The 19,257-nt window shown below is 37.9% G+C and overlaps 1 protein-coding gene across 1 annotated transcript in view; it reads left to right on the forward strand.

Moving 5' to 3' along the window:
* The window catches only part of ADAM23 (ADAM metallopeptidase domain 23), a 174,106-nt gene that overhangs the window by 147,583 nt on the left and 7,266 nt on the right, over positions 1-19,257 (forward strand). Inside the window, exons 22-25 of the mRNA XM_036107978.2 lie at positions 240-359; positions 1,688-1,856; positions 3,836-3,947; positions 16,029-16,119. Of these exons, the coding sequence (XP_035963871.1) occupies positions 240-359; positions 1,688-1,856; positions 3,836-3,947; positions 16,029-16,119 (492 nt within the window). The remainder of the gene's footprint in view (positions 1-239; positions 360-1,687; positions 1,857-3,835; positions 3,948-16,028; positions 16,120-19,257) is intronic.

Below are 19,257 nucleotides of genomic sequence, written 5' to 3' on the forward strand. Positions count from 1 at the left end.
TGACCAGTCATGATCGATCCCTCGGGGCTGGGTATGTTGCTACCCAGACAAAACTGTGATCCTGTTAGCAAGGAAGGATGGGGGTCATAGCCAACCAACAATGTCTGAACACACGTTTTTATTTAGAAGGAGAGAAAATATTTTCAATTTTTGAATATATGTGGACTGAATAGTTTTGATTATTTTGAGCTTGATTCCTCCTGTCCTGTTCTGTTTCTGTTTTTATTTAACATGCTCAGTGATGTGTTCTGTGGGTTTTTACTCTGTACCAATCTTACTCGAGCTCCACGTATTGGTCAACTCCAGGGTGAGATCATCCCAACTTCCTTCTATCATCAAGGCCGAGTGATTGACTGCAGGTAATATATTAAATGTTTGAAAACCTAATGAATCACGAGAACTACAAATTCAGAAAAATCAAGCGAAATTTTTCTATTTCTCACAAGAGGAATGTTGACTTCGATTTTATGATCTCCTTTCATGTTTAGAGTTATTTAAAAAAAACAAAGTTGTATATTTATTTGCAAATTACATTTGCTCAAAAATCAGGCCACTTATTAGTAATGGACATTCTTTGTAATGATGATCATTGAGTAGACTCACAGTATCCATTTTGACCCATGATTAAAGCTTTGAGCATTGGAATAGGTCACTATTTGAACACTATGTGTTTTATTTTTTATGACAAAAAAAAGTTTAAGCTTTACTTTGTGTAACATATTTCTGGCTTAGAAGATGGTTTAATAGTCAATCACATACAGATCGTATTTATTAAAATATTATTTATACTGTAGGCAAGCATTTGGTGTCCAATTATCTGTGAGTACAAGGCACAGAGATTATGAGGCTTATTTTTTAATCTAGGGAGTCATGTTATATTCCAAATAAGTATTGTTCCTTTCAAAGTAGTCATAATTCTAAGATGCTATGCTTTCATTCAAATGGTACTGTTGTTGCCCGAAACACTTCTGGGATTCTTTTACAGAATTGCCATTAGCATCTGCAAACTTTTATCTGTAGTATCCTTAGATTAGCAGACCTTCATCCTATGTGAGTGAATATGAGATTTGGAAAAATGCAAAAATTTTTTGAACAAAATTTAGGAAATTTATTGGGTAAAGAAGTTGAATAATGTTCTCTTGGTCAAATGATTGCTGTATTTTTCTTTTATTTTTTTAAAAAGACATTTATTTGTTTGAAAGATAGAGAGCATGCACATTGGGGGAGGGGCAGAGGGAGAGAATCTTCAAGCAGATTCCCTGCTAAGCACGGAGCCAGTTGATGCCGGGCTCAGTCTCAAGACCCATGAGATCATGACCTGAGCCGAAACCAAGAGTCAGACACTTAACCAGCTGAGCCACCCAGGATCCCCTGTGTTTTTCTTTTAAATTGTTCCTGAAGACATTTCTAACTGGTCTTAGACAATAAGACCCTTCCTGGAATAAATGATATTTTTTCTTGATGGCATACAATATAATAATGACAATGAAAGGTATTTCCTGTCAATGTGCTCTTTTATTTTGGGAAAGTGGGGGAAAAGGAAAGGAAGGTAGAAGTGGAGAAATGCTAGGAGCCATCCATGTCCGCTGACAGCCTCTTTAGTTTCATGAAGAGCAAGCCTCATTCATGTTGACTTTTCTTCCTAACTATGGTGCTAATGGTTGTATGAATATCTTTCTCCTTTCAGTGGTGCTCATGTGATTTTAGATGATGATACAGATGTGGGCTATGTAGAAGATGGAACGCCGTGTGGTCCATCCATGATGTGTTTAGATCGGAAGTGCCTACAGATTCAGGCCCTGAATATGAGTAGCTGCCCACTTGATTCCAAGGGTAAAGTCTGTTCAGGCCATGGGGTAAGTAAGCGTCTGTGTTCCGGTTCAAACCTTTATTGTCTGGCATCCTCAAAGTTCACAGTGGTCAGACTTTCATGCCAGCCATTTTCCTTTAGTGAGTGTTGCCAGTATTTATGCCCTGACTATGATGATTTCCTTAGTATCCTTATCTGCTAAGGATAGTACCCATATGTATTGATATGGTTTTATTTTGTTGTTTCTTTTATCACTGGCTATTGTATCTGCCACGTTGTCTATAGCTTGACATCTAAAGAGTTGGAAGAAAATTGATACGGTTCCTAAAAGAGTTATAGACCCCCCTATGCATTATTTTGTACCATTCAAAATAACTTTAGTCCTCTCAGTAATTCCCTTTTAGCCACTCAGCATGTATACTGAGCATCTGTATGTGCCAGATCACATAGACTAGGGGTTGGATCACTGATAGAATTCACATGTCTCAAGTCGTATGGTTATGCTCAGACCATTGCCAGCTGAAGAGAAGATGCTTTCTCTACTCACACCTGCATGTAATTGTAATTCTATGAACTACATTTCTAGTTGAATGAATTACATTTGTAATTCTATGAAGTGGTTGGGCAGACGCTTCCTGGCAATCCTAGGCTTAATATCTAGAAACAAATTTTAATAATTATTTAAATTGGCTTAGTAAAAAAAGATATTTCAAAAATTTATGTAGAATTTAGAAACGGAAAAAAAGAGACATGGGGAAATTGAGAGTGATAATGTAAAAGGAGGATGCTGGAGTGAAGGTAAACCTAATTCAGAATATAGCTAGCAGATGATGTGGAGTAGAACAAGGTAGAGAGGCCTAAGAAAGACATGCCCAGTGACTATTTAGAGTTTTGGGTTTGGTTGAATCCTAGGCTTATAAGTGGAGCCAGTATAGCTTAGTGATTTAGAGCATGGATTTGGAGGCTAGAAAGAGCCATGGGTTTGAGTCCTGGCTCTGCTTCTTGCTCTCCTGGTGACTTTGGGTAAGTCACTTACCCTCTCTCAGCCACCAGGCTGCTAGTGTGAGGATTAAATTATATGCTTTACATAAAGCGCTTGGCATAGTCAATGTGCAATAATCACTATGTTAAAATAAAAACACCGGACAGACCTTTCAGTGATTGCTCTGAAAACATCATAAAACTTAACGCCTACAAAGGCCCTTCATTCCTACTACCCCTCCCACTTTTTCATCCTGTTAAATAAAAGGTCAAATTCAGCATCGTTAATCGTAATCGTGATATTATAACATTTCAGATTAAAAAGCTTCTTACAGCAATAAGCTTGTATTCAATTTATTATCCCTAATGATCAGTCTCTGGATGTATCTCACAGGCAGATAAGAGTTTAAACACCTCTGTCTCTGGTTTGCAGATGGTGGTTTATTTCATATAAACTACAAGCCCATTCCAGCATGCTGCTTGGTCTCCAGGACAAGCAAAAGGAGACAAACATCATGCTAGGGGGTCTTCAGCCTGGCTGACTAAGAGAAGGGGAGGTGGGCGGGGTGCTCTTTTGTCCGGGACAATGCTACCAAACAAAAGTGATATTGGACATGGTGAGGTAAAACAATGCATTGGTGATTTATGTCTTCTGGTCTTTAATCAGTGGCCTTGCCACTGGAGCCCAGTGTCTATTAATTTCTTGAATTAAGCATGTTTCTAAAGTATGTTCCTTAGAAACAACTACTTCTGAAAAAACTACATCGTCAGACATTTGTGCACTTAAGTAATTTTTTCAACATAAACAATTAACATTTAATTAAAAGTTTTCTTTTTTTAATGGATCTCTCTCTCTAATTAACAAGAAAACACCATTCAACAATTTAATGTATCATTGTCTCTCCTTGTCAACCATGGGAGACCTAAAAAATTCAAAGAGGTTTTTAAAAGTTTCCACCCTGCCCCGTGTCTCTTTTACATTTATCTCCATTATTCAGAAAAGCACAGTGAAAATGTGCCATCTCTGTTCTTTGTTCTTCACAGGTGTGTAGTAATGAAGCCACCTGCATCTGTGATTTCACCTGGGCAGGGACAGATTGCAGCATCCGGGATCCAGTTAGGAACCTTCACCCCCCTAAGGATGAAGGACCCAAGGGTTTGTGTGATTTCAGTTTCAATTCATTACATACTGAATTTGTTGGTACTCTTTCAGTGGTGCCGATATAAGAACTTAATAGATTTGAAAGGAGACACATCAGATTATCTTTTTTTGCCATTCAAATACATAATTCATGTTACTGCATAATTAAGGATTCTAGAATGACGTATCGAAAGAAAAATGTTTGAATTTCCCCTTAGTTTGGAACTGAGGTTAGGAAGAAGTAAATATACCAGTTTCCTTCCTTCCAGTTTCCTTTCTTTCCTTTAAACCTTCTTTTTCCATAATCACATATGTTAATCATTTTACAGTTTGTCTATGCCATGCCAGTTTTCTAATAGATACAATCTTTTTGGCTGTTGTGAGACTCTAGTCGTTCCTCAATATTTGAGTCCCGCCAGAGGGGGATGGCAGTCTTCTATGCTCTGTTTAAATGCATTTTTGATTAGGAAGAAGTTGAAAATCTTCACAGAACTTTAATTCTTCAAAGAGAACATGAACGATCTGGACTTTGTTTTAATCAGCCATCAGATGGAGAGAAATTAGAATTTTATTTTTTTCTTATTTTTTAAAAAGATTTTATTTATTTATGTATTTATTTATGTATTTTTTTATTTTTTTATTTAGGGGGAGTGAGCAGAGGGAGGGGCAGAGGGGGAGAGAGAATCTCAAGCAGACTTCGTGCTGAGCATGAAGCCTGACTCAGGGCTCAATTCCATGACCCTGAGATCGTGACCTGAGCTGGAATCAAGAGTCAGATGCTCGGCCAACTGAGCCACCCAGGCACCCCTAGAATTTTAGAATTAGAAGGAGTCTCAATAGCCATCTAGAACCACCCTCATTTTGCAGATGAGAATACGTAGGCCTTGAAATCAGGTGACATCCTATAGTAACCCAGGTAACCAGACACAGGGCTGGGACCAGGACCCAAGTGCCCAGTCTCAGGCCCATTGTCTTCCATTACATTGGGTTATATAATCACTTTCTCATTATTCCCCCCATTCCCAAGCCCTCATACGATTTTCAAAGATCTAAAAAAGGCATCAGTTGCAATAGGCTTACTACAGCATCTATAGCATTGTACCTGAGAAACCGGAGTTACTAGAACAAAGGGTGGATCCCGGTGACATCATACATCAGCTTCTTCCTTTTCATGGTACCACTAATGGTTTTATTTTTATATTTATTTTATTTAATTTATATTTTATATTTATTTTATTTTATTTATTTATTTTATAAATAATTATCATGATTTTTTTTCCCTGCAGGTAGGAAAAATACATATAGAAATAGTATCATTTTGATCTGCTTAGTTTTGCATGAAAGCTCATTTAAAATCTCCGAACCAGCATTGTCCATACGGGAAAATACGACTTCAAAAATGTATGAAGCTCCATGGTCCTCAATTCCTGAAGAGATTTAGCTGGTCCGGGTGCATGTGTAATGTTCAGTAATGGTGGGTGTGTTTAACACTCTCCATGCATTTGCAGAATATGGCCATGAAATTAAATTCTGTAAGAATCATAGTCATGCCCTCACAGTCTATTTCTGTTCCCCTTCTTCTATTTGTAAAAAGGAACCAATTCCACTTTTACATTTAGTCTTTAGTTACGTTAAAACTGGAACAAAAAATTCTTGGATCCACCCTCAGAAGTTAGATTTAGAGCAGATTTAAAGCTCTTACAAGGGAAGCAGACGTTCACGCTTTCCAGATTTTCTCTCCATGGCATGTTAGTTTCTCTTCATTCTCCTAAAGATCTAGATGCTGTCTCTTCAAGTGATGTATAAAGATGCCTGAAGAGATGAGCAGAGCTCAAATGGCTTAACCTCTGTCCTTTTTCATTAGGTGGGGTGGGGGATTATCAGGTGTCTGCTTCTGTCTGTTCCCCGTTCCCTCGCCCACCCATGCCTAGAAAGTTTAGTTGGAGGTGTAAGCAGCTGCATTCTGGAGAAGAGGAGATTCACGGCTGCCTTCCGTCTTAATTTTCCTTGTTCCCGTGGTGCTATTCTATATTATCTTTTAAAAATAACTTTTATGACCATTCAAGTAATACTAGAGAATTTTGAAAATACAGAAAAGATTAAAAAGGAAATAAAAATCATGCTTAATTCCACAACTCAGAGGTAATCCATATACACATCCTGGTATGTTTCTTTCTGTTGCATGTTTTCTTTTTTCATTTTTAACGAAGACAGTGGAGTCACTAAAGTAAAGGCACCCACTGGTTCTAAAATTGTTAAAATCCTCGTGACTGCAGTAATCTTGATTAAATTGAAAAAAGCCATTAATTACTACAAATGAAGAGCAGTCATTATTGTAAATTATTAGATTTCCAGAAAAGGCAAATAATTTTAGTATGACTAAGTAATAGCTCTGTCTATAATGGTTATTAATATCTTTCCAGCCTCTATAGAAAACTCTGTTAATACACTAGTAAAATGAGAAACAACAGAAATCAAAGTTTAACACCTTGTAGTGAGTTTCGTGATTTTATTTTTGATACTCTGCTTAAAAGAGAATGGTAAGAGAGAAACTCTGGACTTTATGTCTAATTTTATCCAGATAGCAAATATTTATTGACCGTCTACAATCAAACGACCACATATCCTTGGCGTACTGTAGGCACTTAATAAATGTTATATCCTTTCCTGTTGGGAACATGTGAAGGAAATAAAATGGTGCATGTTAGTGCTGATTTTCAGTTTATCAGTAATCATTTGTTGTATTGCCTTGTTGAAGAGGAGCAGGTCGTGAACTCCAGACATTGAAACAATCTGTACTTTCTTGACTGTAGGTTCAACTGCTTGTGAGGTGCCTCGGGTTTCCTCTAACTGCCAAGTATTCTTTCTCGTGATCGAATTAGTTTGGTTGACCCTTGCCTTACCGATCACAGGGGCTGCTTCTCAGTTGCCTGCCATATATAATGGGCAACACCCAAATGATCTGGCCTGTCCTATCCGTAGATGAAGGTTTTTTGTATAGATACAGTGACAGCATATTAAAAAATACTTAGTTTTATTTAATTTCAGTGTGCTTTCTTGTTAGGGAGAAAAAAATTCAAAAGAAAATTGAAAATATTGCCTTTTTTATTCCAAACGTGGGCATAAAAGATAAATTGTATCCAACTGCAGACCTCTGGCTCTAAGCCTAATTAGTAAAAATCAAGGAGAACTCTGTGACTTTGGTTCAGTTGATTTGGGGGCATCAGAAATGAGCCCATGTGGTTTGGAAATTTTATTTTAACGGTAAGTTTCTGGAAGAATAAAAATTCAACCTCTCCATGTGCGTAGGGACAAAAAAAAAAGCACACATAAAAATATTGCCATTGAAGTCACTGTGCACTTGTTGACCCACAGTTTTAAAGCACATTGGTTTATTTGCTCCAACCTCTCAAACCAAAATTATTAAAAGACAGGAAATAGCATTTCAAAGCAAAAACCATATGAGCGGGGATTTTTTTTTTTTAAAAGATTTTCTATTACATATTACTTCACTCATGTTCTCCACATTGCCATTTATTTCACATATGAAGACTCTTATGGTCCCTCTTCTCCCAACATGGGTCCACTGAATTCACGGGGAGAAATTATTTTGGTTTATTCTCATGGGGTAGAAGAATTTTTGACAATTTGTGGGCATCTTTGCACCGTACTTATTATGCAATACAATGGAACGTCTCTCACTGGATGGTTTGCATCACCATTACAGGAGGGAAGAGAAGAAACTGGAACATATCACATGTTTTCATTGATAAGGAAGGGCAGAGACTATTCCTGGGAGCTTTGGTCAGCCCCTCTCATTATGTCCATAGTCATCAAATCAGAGATAGAAGGGCCTTAGTGGCCATTCAGTCCAGACCCACTGCTCTGCAAATGAGAAAACGAACTTAATTATCCAGGTTAACTGCTAGATAAGGACAGAGCCAAGAATCAAACAGATCACCTGATCTTGAGCCAAATGCTTTTTCTGTTATTGTGCACTGCCTCATTTAAAGCTGAGTATTCAGTTATTCTGCTGGTTCTCACAGCACAGCAATAAATTGAAGGGGTGAAACAGTAACCAGGTAATGATTAAGCTGGTTAGCTGATCCATTACTTGCCAAGGGAGTATTATATTATTAGCACTTAATATTTTGAAAACAATAATTTCTAAGCCTTAATACCTTGAGGGGTATTATTTAGTGTTTCCATGTACCTTTTGCATTTATCTTGTTGATAACTTCCTTTGTGAATGCACAAATCTTTGATTTTGTAGTTCAGATGATTAGATATTATGATTACCATATATGTTTATGCTCATGTATAATTATATATCACCTACGTATTTTTCTCCTTTTAATAATGGCCTCATTAATAACTTAAGGATTTACCAGGTTTAAAATTCTTTTAGTAACTAAGTTTATTTTGTTTGAGTTCAGAAAAACTCGATGATATTTTCATTGACAGTGTAAACTGACTGAAATAGTATTCTTATATGAAATAATTTGTTTTTCATCTTTTTTAGACATTTGTCCCAATGTATCTGAAAATGAGCTTGAATTTATTTTTTAATTTCATGGAAAAGAGTAAGGAGATCTGATTGTGTGTCTAACATTGAAATATGGAGCTGTGCCAGTATTATAGTCTAAAGTATAAAGAGTATATTTAGTATTTATTTCTAATCTTAAATTTTAGAAAAATCATAAATCCCTGCAGAAAGAACTTTGGCTTATAGAGTACAAATGATGGCTTTGATGCCTCCTGCCTTTGAAGTATTAAGGGATGCAGGATTATAGTCCCTTTGGCTCATTAGAATCACATGGATGAAATAATGCACCATTTTGTTTCAGAAACTCTCTAAAAGTATGAAAAAAAACCCAACTACTCAGTTTCAAAAGCACAATTTCACGCTATCTGAAGCATGACCTGTCTGTGGAAGAATTCTACATGTAAAGTAGAAAGTCTTATGAAAAGGAGGAAAGTTATAGTTTGTATCTTAGTATCACATGCTTATTAAAAAGTTCTGCCTTTTTAGCATGTGTGATCCTAGATAGCAGGGAACCCAAACGAAAAACAATGATAACAATAAACCAACAAACAACAGAAATTAATGAGAAAACAAAAATGAAGACATACTGCTAGGTATTAAAGAATTTCCACAAACAAGTTATAATGGGAAGGTAAGTACGTTAAAGAGTTAGGGAACAAAGTCGAGTCCCTAATAGGCTAGAATCTTTACAAGTTCCATCTCCGGGTTTGGTGGGATGTGAAGAAAACTAAGGTGTGTCATCATGTGCCTGGCATAGTTCCTGGAACAAAAAAAAGACAGTTAGTAGATAACAAATGAACGAGTGAATGAATGAACAATGACATTACATCATTAATAAATTAGTACAGAAGGAAAACGACAGCACAGGCCCCCAGAGGTCCAAGGGTTGGTTTGGGGTTTTTTTGTTTTTTTTTTAATAAGAAGATAAATCCTTTGTAGCTGTGAGGAGCAGCTAAACTCTCGGTTTTCAAATTTGTCCCCTATAAAAATCCACCCACTTGCGAGCCACTCGATTAATTCACATCAGTTTAAAAGCAGGTTGAGTCATGACCCACTGGAAGAGATAGTCCTGTTAAGTATCAATGATAAAGAGTCAAGTGTACTTTACATACATTTTCAGTGTACCAGAATTAAAGGTAGTGGGAGGGAAGGTGGGCAAACGGGGCGGGGGGGAGGTACTTTTGAAAAAACTCTTTTCCCACTTATTTTATCTTGCTTGGCTGTTAAGAGTGGTTATCAGTTAAGAATTTGGAAATTATTATTCTTGCTCAGCAGAGATTATAGACTGTATCTGTTGATCTGGGATGTGTATTTGAAGCAAGGTAGCAATGCTTTGCTCCTCTGGTTGGTTTCTAAAACGCACATGACAGATTGCCTAATTTTATTGATTCTACAGTGAAAAATTATGTCCGTAGCAAACACAAAAGCCTCTTTAAATTGCTATTTTATTCATCATTCATGCCGTTATAGTTTTTAAAAGTTAACAAATATTCATTCAGCACCACATTTTACCAGTGTGTGTGTGTTTCCTACAATTTAGCATTAGAAAGTGTTGTAGCTTATATAAAAATTGAAGAGGTAATAGGACTTTCATGCATTTTGGCTCTGAGGGCCAATGCCCAAATTTTTGTTGTTGTTGTTGTTAAAGATTTTATTTATTTGTTTGACAGAGAGGGACACAGCGAGAGAGGGGACACAAGCAGGGGGAGCGAGAGAGAGGGAGAAGGAGGCTTCCCGCTGAGCAGGAAGCCGATGTGGGGCTCAATCCCCGGACCCTCGGATCATGACCTGAGCAGAAGGCAGACGCTTAACGACTGAGCCACCCAGGCGCCCCCCAATGCCCAAATCTTAGGAAAAACACAAAATAATATATCCTTGTTAATTTAGTATTCTGAAGGCAGTGATTCTCTAAGATCTTAAAAAAATGAGTATTTATATCTATAATACCTTTCATTCCAGTATTAGCCTCCACAATTTGGAAATCTGAGATATAGTTTAGGTTATTTTGGATTATAATGTATTGTCATATTTGGAAAACATCACCACCACCTTATATGTTGGTCTTCTTTCCATTCCCCTCAATGCCCTCAGTAGACTTTCTCTGTTTTCTGTTGTGTTTCCCATCCTTTTTTTTTTTCTTTTTAAGAACAACTCAGGTTGTGCCTACCTAATGATAAAACTAGAAACTCTCAGTCATATTGTTTGCCCTGTGATAAAATGCAGTACAGCTGCTCACCAGGGTTGGAGATCCAAGGTTCTCTCTCTTCTGTGGGAGAGTAGTTAGACAAAAAGGTCAATGAACCCAGTATTAAGCCTTAAAAAATTGTGAGTTCAAATTGTGGTTCTTTGTTTTGCTTCACTGTCTCACAGCACACAGTCTGGGTGATGCAGCCTTATCAAAGTGACTCTCTCTTGTCATTAGTAAAGTGATCTGAAACCAGAACTTTTGGTTTGCATGGAGATGAGGTAAAGTGTGTATAGGTCCACACGCTTGCACCGCCCCCCCCCACTCAATCTTAAATAATCTGCCTTCCTGCTTCAACACTACACTTCATCTTGCCTGTGTGGAGAGCAGCTTGGGGACCTCTGCTTATTGCAGGCCCTTTTTGCAGTATCTGAAAGCTCTGCATGGAAGGGGTGAGGTGCGGGGATGGAGTGTCTCCACTCAGTAATCTACCACTGGGCGGTCCAAAGCTTCCGGGCGACCCTAACTCTCTCTCAGTGGATAGTTTATGCCCTGGAAACTGTAAAAAAACACCTAAATGCCCAACTACCAGGACAGAAGCCCAAACGTTGCAGAGTTATGTGAAATACACTCTTCCAGGTGAAAATACACTTAATTTTAAAGATACTCTGTTTTAAATTTTAAAGATTTTCACAAAATTGGATAAAAAGTTCCGAATTTTAAAAACACGTAGCGTCTTAGGCATATTTTGCAGTTTGAGAAGTTTATAAAGTATATTAATGGTTTGTTACTTTGTAATTAAAATCCAGACTTGCTGTTATGCAATTTAAGTGACATTTTAATTCCAACTCATTCCTTGTAGGAACTCTAACTCCAATTAGATTATTTATGTGTTGAAGAGTGTTGATAAGAGATGATGTTTTTAAGAAGGGTTTGTGGAGTTTGAAGTTTAATTATCCTCAAAATTACCGAAATTATCCTCAGGTATAATATCCTAGGCGTGTCTGTAGACCTTCATTTCAAATCTTAAAGGAAAGATGTCAGTATTTAACTGACTCTCAAAGCATTTCCTAAATAGATTATTTTGTGTGTTAGCAAAATCAGTGTGTAATTAATATCCTGTGTTAAAAACAATCTCCGTTTTCCCTCCACACAGTGAACATGGCCACAAGCAGGCTAATAGGTGCTGTGGCAGGCACCATTCTGGCCCTGGGGGTGATTTTTGGAGGCACAGGGTGGGGAATAGAGTAAGCATCTTTGTGAGTTTCAGAGTGTTTCTGTGTGGTTCCTGGTGTGTGAGCTGACCCTTGGTACCTGGCCCCTACCATGTGTTGTCTCGTTGACGTATTTCCCATGCTAGTGCAACTTGTGGTGTGATTTGGATGTGTTTGTGTCGTGTGGTTCTCTCGTGTAGTGAAGAACCTTCTCCTGTCTGGAACAATGTGGGGCATAAAATAATACTGGGGTGCTTATGATGTCTTCACAATTAAGACGATGGTCCAAAAGCTTCCTTCCATTGCTCCTCTACTTGTAAAAGTCATTTTAAGATACAGACCTTTTATTTTCATTATTTTTTATTGGCAAAAAAAAAAAAAGTTTTTATACGAGTGTTTCATTAGGATTCCTTTAATGAATGTGATCTTCACCAGTCAAATAGATCCACATATCCAACTAGGAATTATCAACAGCTGTAGCTTCTTTTTAAGATAATCTGAATGATAGTCACTAATATCTTTTCCACTCAATTAAAGTGATAGGGGAGGCTTTGGCTTAATTTTTTTAAAGAAGATATGTAGGATATTGCCTTTATTTTTTTTTTCACATAAAATAATTCAGATTAGAAGTTTACATAAATATTTGGGACCTAAGAGTATGAAGAAGAAAGAGATATTTATCCAAACCTGCAAAACCTTCAGTGAATAGTTGCAAATTATCTGGTGGTTTGTCTTAAAAGTAACCAGTGCATTAATAAGTAAATTCTGTATCTCTTGCCTGTTGATCTCTCACAGAAATATAAACTCTTATTGCGCCTTTATTTAGGTTGCTCTGTACTTGATCCACATCCTCAGAATAGCTGTCAGTTCTCCACGGGATATTGCTTTCATGGGGTTGCTAATCTGTAGACCAAAAGAGTATTGCGATTTTTCCCTCTCTCTCTAATTCTAGAGAACACTTATAGACAACAGAAATACCCCTTCATGTACTGTCTTTGTGTTCACGGGGGTGGTGGTAACACTTCCCAGTGGCCCAGGGAGAGAGGACTAGTATTACCGGATACCCTCTACTCAACCGGTCCAAACTGTGGGCATGTTGATCCTATTACACACATTGCTCCTTAGTCCCGGTAATTACAGCCCACGGATGCTCTTCCATTCGGGGCCTGGGAGACCCAGGCACTAAAACAGCAGTTAAGAGGGGCGCAGGCCCGAAGGCCCTGCTCTGTGTTGAAGATTACCTGAACCTTCTCTCCCTTGGTTTGAAGGACTTTGACTAGACTTGCATCTGCTCACTCAACATCCCACTGGTAGGGACTGTGAAGCTCGTTATCTCAGGACAGCTAGAAACACTGAAAAAGATATTTTGTTTCTCTTTACTCGTTAGAAAAAAAAATAGTATGGCAGAGGTAACATCTTTAGAGAAAACAAACTCTGTCTTGTAAAAAATTCCACCTTGGATCTGCTGACTGGATTATATATAGAAGTAACATTCCTTTTCCAGGGGAAATTTTATATATACATTTATGTGAAATTCCTCCTTGAAGGAAGGTAGTTTTCTAAAAAAAAAAAAAAAAAAATCATTCCAGTGGTGTTTTTTAGATTATTTATTGACCGTAATTGTGATGTGCTGCAGTGCACCAACTAAGGGATGAATTTTAATAATTTTCCCTTTGAGCCTTAGAGAATAGGCAAACCCCAAGGCATTCGTTGTAAAGCATGGTCCTTGTTACCAGGCTTTGTTCTCATCCTCCCTTCCAGTCTTGTTGGTTTGTGCCTATTTCTGGTTGTGACAGGTAAGTCCGTATAAGTGTATTTTTTTCTAAAAATAGATTTGTTATTTATTATCCTTGCTTGATGCACTATTTTTGTTTATCAGCTGATTGTTTTCCCTCGATTTCTAAATTTTGCCTTAATTGCTAAATCATAAATATAATTTTTAAAAAATCCACAATACCACAATACAAATTGTTTTAATACTTCCTAGCTTAGCTGATAGTGTCATGTTCATCTAGTCACTAAGGATTCCATGAACAGAAGGTTTGGGTTTTTTTGTGTGTTTGGGATTTTTTGGGGGGGGGCGGGAGTAGGGGCTTTTATTTCTACTCCTTAGTTCATAATTGTAAATCAGGAATCATTTCTCATGAATTATGTATTGATTCTAATCCCAGCCTGTTTTCTGAGCTAGTAAAATGCAAATCATGCCTAAAGCATAATGTACACGGAAATATAAATATTTTCTCAATGTTTGTTTCCAAATGTGTTTCCGTATTAAAGTGTGGGAAGGAAATACATATAAATGGAATGTTTCATTAGAGCAGGGGTTCCCAGACTTTCTGTAAGGGGCCAGGAGGTACATAGTTTCGACTTCGCAGGTCACAGGATGTTTGCCACAACCTTGTGACTCTGCTGTCTTAGCACAAAAGCAACTTGTAAACAACATGAAAACTAATGAGTGTGGCTGTCTTCCAATCAAATTTCTTCGCAAAAACAGGAAGTGGGGCCAGATTTGGCCAATGGGCTATAGCTTGCTGACCCTTGATTTATAGCATAAGCTTCAAAGACAAATCAGTCTTCAAATCTTGCCTCTGTCACTACATTCTAGAAGCCACTGTTTCTTCTTCTATTAAACAGGGGTAGTCATAATTCCTACCTCGTATGGTTTTTGTGAGGATCCAGTGAGCTAATATTTGTCACGTGCTTCGAACCACACCTGGCACATTGTAAGTGCTCAATGCAGAGTAACGAGCCTGCTTTTCTTGCTCTCCTATTACTAATTGTTATATTCGTGCATTTTTGAAAGCCACTGAGATGTGTGTTCTGTAGGACCTCAGTGGTTAGTCTTAAGAACGTGTCACAAGCCCACGAGCCTGAAGAGACCACATCCCCAAACCCCCACTGCAGCTGTCCCCCCACCTTTCTACTCACCCTCACGAGCACTGGGTGGTCTCTGAGTTAAAAACATGTGATGCACACAATTTTAGTGCTGCTCAAAGTGGCATCCATTTATGTACACAGTTGAGGGCACCAATGTGAGCAGAAAAGAGAATTTTTTACACAGAAATGGATATATTCACAAAGTCGAGGGGTTTAGGGAAAATACCAAAAGTGGCTTTGTGACTTCTGGAACAGGACATTCAGTTAGGACTGGAAGTATTTTGCTGTTAGGGGCCCTGTACCTATGTATTAGCATCCTGAAGGATGTGATATTCAAAATAATTCTTGTACTAAAGTTAACGTTGCTTACATTGAAAACTTCGAGAGCTAAGGCATTTTCCCCTGTGAGTGGAGAGGATGTGCTGTCCTACGTATCACCTCTGACTCAAACAATAAATGGAAACTCCACCTTGTGTTTTCTGTCTTGCTGTCCTTTCTGCTCCCTTTTAAAAATCTATCTCCAAGCCTCAACTTGCAAATGGGAACTTGAAAGATAGTCTCAATTGAACCTGCAGAATCTTTTTTCCATTTCCCACAGAATTCCCCAGATGAATTTTATGCTTCCTCCCTATCTTGCCTTTGGAACTGCCTGCCATTGTTTCAACACTGTATGGATCCGTACAGTGAAGAAATGCATCTCTGAGAGCGAAGCTTCAAAAGCAGATCTTTATTAGTAACCTCCTTCTGACTTTTAAATGTGTACTGTTTCCACATGGGAGATTAAAAAAAACAAAAACGTAGCCTCCGGACCACTTGGTGTGGGGCTTGAGAGAGCACTTGATTAGAATATTTTCCCCTCTTTTCCTGCCCTCATTGGCCAGTCAGGTAGAGCTAATTCTAATGCATCTGTGTTCTTGATGTGCTCTTTTGCTTGTTTGATTCATGATATTGGGAAGGAGGAGGAGAAGAAAGATGAGCAGTGCCGGCCGTTGGGGCACATTCGCTTCAAATTCTGTGGAAGGTGAATTTAAAGGAACTTAATTGTCAGCGGTGCAGAAGCTTTAGACGTAGAGGCAATTCCTCTCCAAGGAGTAGCTCTCCGTAGCATCGGAAGTGCAATTAAGCTAAGTCCATAAAGGCGATTGAAGTGTTTAGCAATTTTTTTTTTTTTTTATGCAGGGTATTTACTTCCTAAAACCGCTTAACTGCCTTTCCCTTGTGGTAACGACAGTCGTTGGCTCATATGACTTTCTTCCCATGATCCTTTGTCACAGGTCCTAGTGCCACCAATCTCATAATAGGCTCCATCGCTGGTGCCATCCTGGTAGCAGCTATTGTCCTTGGGGGCACAGGATGGGGATTTAAGTAAGCAACGGCGCATGTCTGCTTCTCAGTGGCTCTGGCACTTCTCTTTTCTGCTTACATAACCAAGTTTTGAGTTCCTGCTACAAGATTGCAAGGTTTAACGGTAAACTGCTACAAGTAACTATTTTTATTGAGAAATGGGTTAGGAAAGAAGAAACCTGGAACCTCACATGTCATCTTCAGGCTAGTGGGAGAACAGGAAATGTGGAAGGCATTCACGTGCACGAGCTTCAGGAGAACAAAGTAGAGGTTCTTCAGAAGACACTCCAGCTTTTAGGAGCAAGCATCCTGAGATAAATGTTTTTTTATACAGGATAATTGGGAAAAGAGATAGTCGGAAATAAGTGGCTATAAATCCTTTGTATCTGTTTAAAATTGGTTTATGTTCCACTGACGTGTTGAGGTTTGCACAACCTAAGTAACTATTTGTTCATTATTTTTCACACATAACACATTATACGTAGCTTTGTGATTTGAAAAGCTTCATTATTTTATAAAAAATAGATCTAAAAATTTTTATTAATTCCCTAACCAACTGAATTGGTTTCACATTGGAATTTGAAATCTGTGGCTTTGTGATACTTAAATATTTTCTAATTAACTGCAAATTAACTGGTATGTTTCCATAGTAACTTTTAGTTTGGACCATGCATTGATCACTGAACTAAGTTTGTTCAAATACACATGGCAGATATTCACAAATCAACCTTAATTATGATCAAAATTTGTAAAGCTAACTTATCAGGTTTAGGTGTTTTCATAGCTCAGATTCATTGGATAATTAATTTTTATATCTTTTCATATTGTGGTGGCTTGATTATTATGATGTGTAGATAAGACTTCCTATGCCAAATACTCCGTGTGATAAATTAAGTCCCAACCAGATCTATAGAAACAAATTTAAGTGGGAAATAAGACCATTACCTAAATTCAAAGCCCACTTTGCCTCCATCTGGTTACTCAATAGAGGAAGTTTTTTACTTGGATTATCTGAATAATTGCTTTAATTATGAACTTTATGCTATTTTACATTTTGAATCCCGAATTCAAAATATTGAAACCAGATAAAATGTTATTAGAAACTGATTATGAAGGAAAAACAAACCACACGATGATTTAAATACATTCAACATTTTCTGCTAATTTTGTTATCATATTAAGATTTAATGAGTAAGCCTACATATTGTTGAGTGGCTTCAACTTGGAAAGTTGTTATCAAACGGTACTTCCTTTCTACAGAGATATTTGTAACCTTGAACTTGTTTGCTGAAACAAATGGCATCATTATGTTTTCAAAAACACACAAAATGGGCAACTCAAATTTGAATTTCTCACTGTGGTTTTAACAAACCATTGCCTGGATAATGAGTCACTCACGGTACCTAACAACAACAACAACAACAAAAGACATATATATTGTTGTTGTTGTTTGGTTTTGGCTAGCCTAATTCAAGCAAAAATTTTTCTTAGTGCCATATTACTGTAAAAAAGTCATTGCACATTATGGTAGTTCCATGATCTGTTATTATTTCATAATGCTCCCTTGAACTTTTTCATCAATATGCTTCAAGAAAAATAAATTTGGCTTGTGCCCAAGCTTAAGCCTTCTTGGCATCAGGAAGCCTCCATTTCAAGGCCTGGGAAACAGTCCTGTGCATCTTCTTCTATCCAGCCACACACAATGCCAAATTGTGACCATCTCGGCCTTTGGAGACAAGAGCACTGTTCTGTAGCAGGACCTCAAAACAGTGGCCTGGCCTAGTGCACAGCTTGAATTGCATGTTTCTTTGGGGAAAAATGGAAAAGCTTTTATCACTGTGTATATAAGTGGATTAGGCCCTGTGCAGATTATTTATATCTGAGAGACATGTCTAATCATCATCAGAACAGAGAAAAGAAGGGGAGATGGACACCTAGTGAGGTGAGAAGCAGCCTCTGGTGGCCGCCGAGTGGGGACTACCGTGCAGACACGCATTCTGCTGCGCTAAGCCAATGCCCCTTCCCGTGCCCTGGGACCCTAAGAGTTACTGCAGAGGAAAAACGCTGTAGGGACGCACACGATAATGTGAAGTATACTTATGGCCTAAAGCAAAGAAAAAAGCAAGCACAGAATAATTCTTGAACGTTAGGAGTTTAAACTTGGAGGATCCACTGCTCTTTGTGATGACTATTGGTTGCTCTCTGAGGATCTGAATTTGCTTTAGATTTTAAGAGTAGCCATGTGGTTTGTATTAAACGTTAAATAACTACTTCTACTTTGCAAGAAAAGGCTTTGGGTGCCCAATGATGCAGGTTAGGTTCCCCCCAACTTGGGCAGTTTTGGAGACTATTGGTCTAGAAGTTATTTGCTAATTGAACTGAAAGTCTTTGAGTTTTTCATTGAGTTCAGTGTAAGTACAAAAGAGGGTCATTTAGGATCAGAAATAGGAAATAGTTTGTAAAAGAGATTGCTCTAAATACTGTCATTGGAAATCCTTCCTGGAATTGTGTTTTACTAGAAGAGAAAAGCAAAGCAAGTAGCAAAGTCGCCTGAGGATTTGGAGGGTCCATAACCTTTTAGGTTAAAGGAAAACATACTAACTGCTCATGGGAAGTATTGCTTTTTCCTAAAGTCACATTTCTTGGGGTGGAACACTGCGAGTTATTTAAATGTGGAAGAAGTGTCATAACCATACGTGACCCGTTCAAGTATAAATGAGGAAACAGCTATGCTCTGACCCCTGACAATGTCTGCCATTCTCCGTAGATTTTTTCTTAAGCCATATTTCCTCTGAAATAGGTGGTAAAAAGCATGAGTCTTTGTGAGTGTGCATGCGTGTGTGGGACTGTGTGCACCTTGTGAATAAATGATAATGAAGTTTGGTCAAGATAATTGTGACAAAAAACAATATAAGTCTAGATGACATCTTTCTAGCAGAATAGCAGAGTCTGCAAGCTTTGCTTAATGCAAACAAGACTTCCATAAGCAATGTTGTAAAACTCCTGAGAAGAAAAAAAAATGCTTTATTTGGTAGGTTATTTCACTGAACATATTCTGATACATGGGGTAATGTGTGGTAACTTCAGTTAATCCCATACTCCAGAAGTAGTTAGTTTATGGATCCCCAGTCTTTGGAGCATGAGTACTCTGAGAAATCC

Source organism: Halichoerus grypus, chromosome 4 (assembly GCF_964656455.1).
Source record: "Halichoerus grypus chromosome 4, mHalGry1.hap1.1, whole genome shotgun sequence".
NCBI classification, from domain to species: domain Eukaryota; kingdom Metazoa; phylum Chordata; class Mammalia; order Carnivora; family Phocidae; genus Halichoerus; species Halichoerus grypus.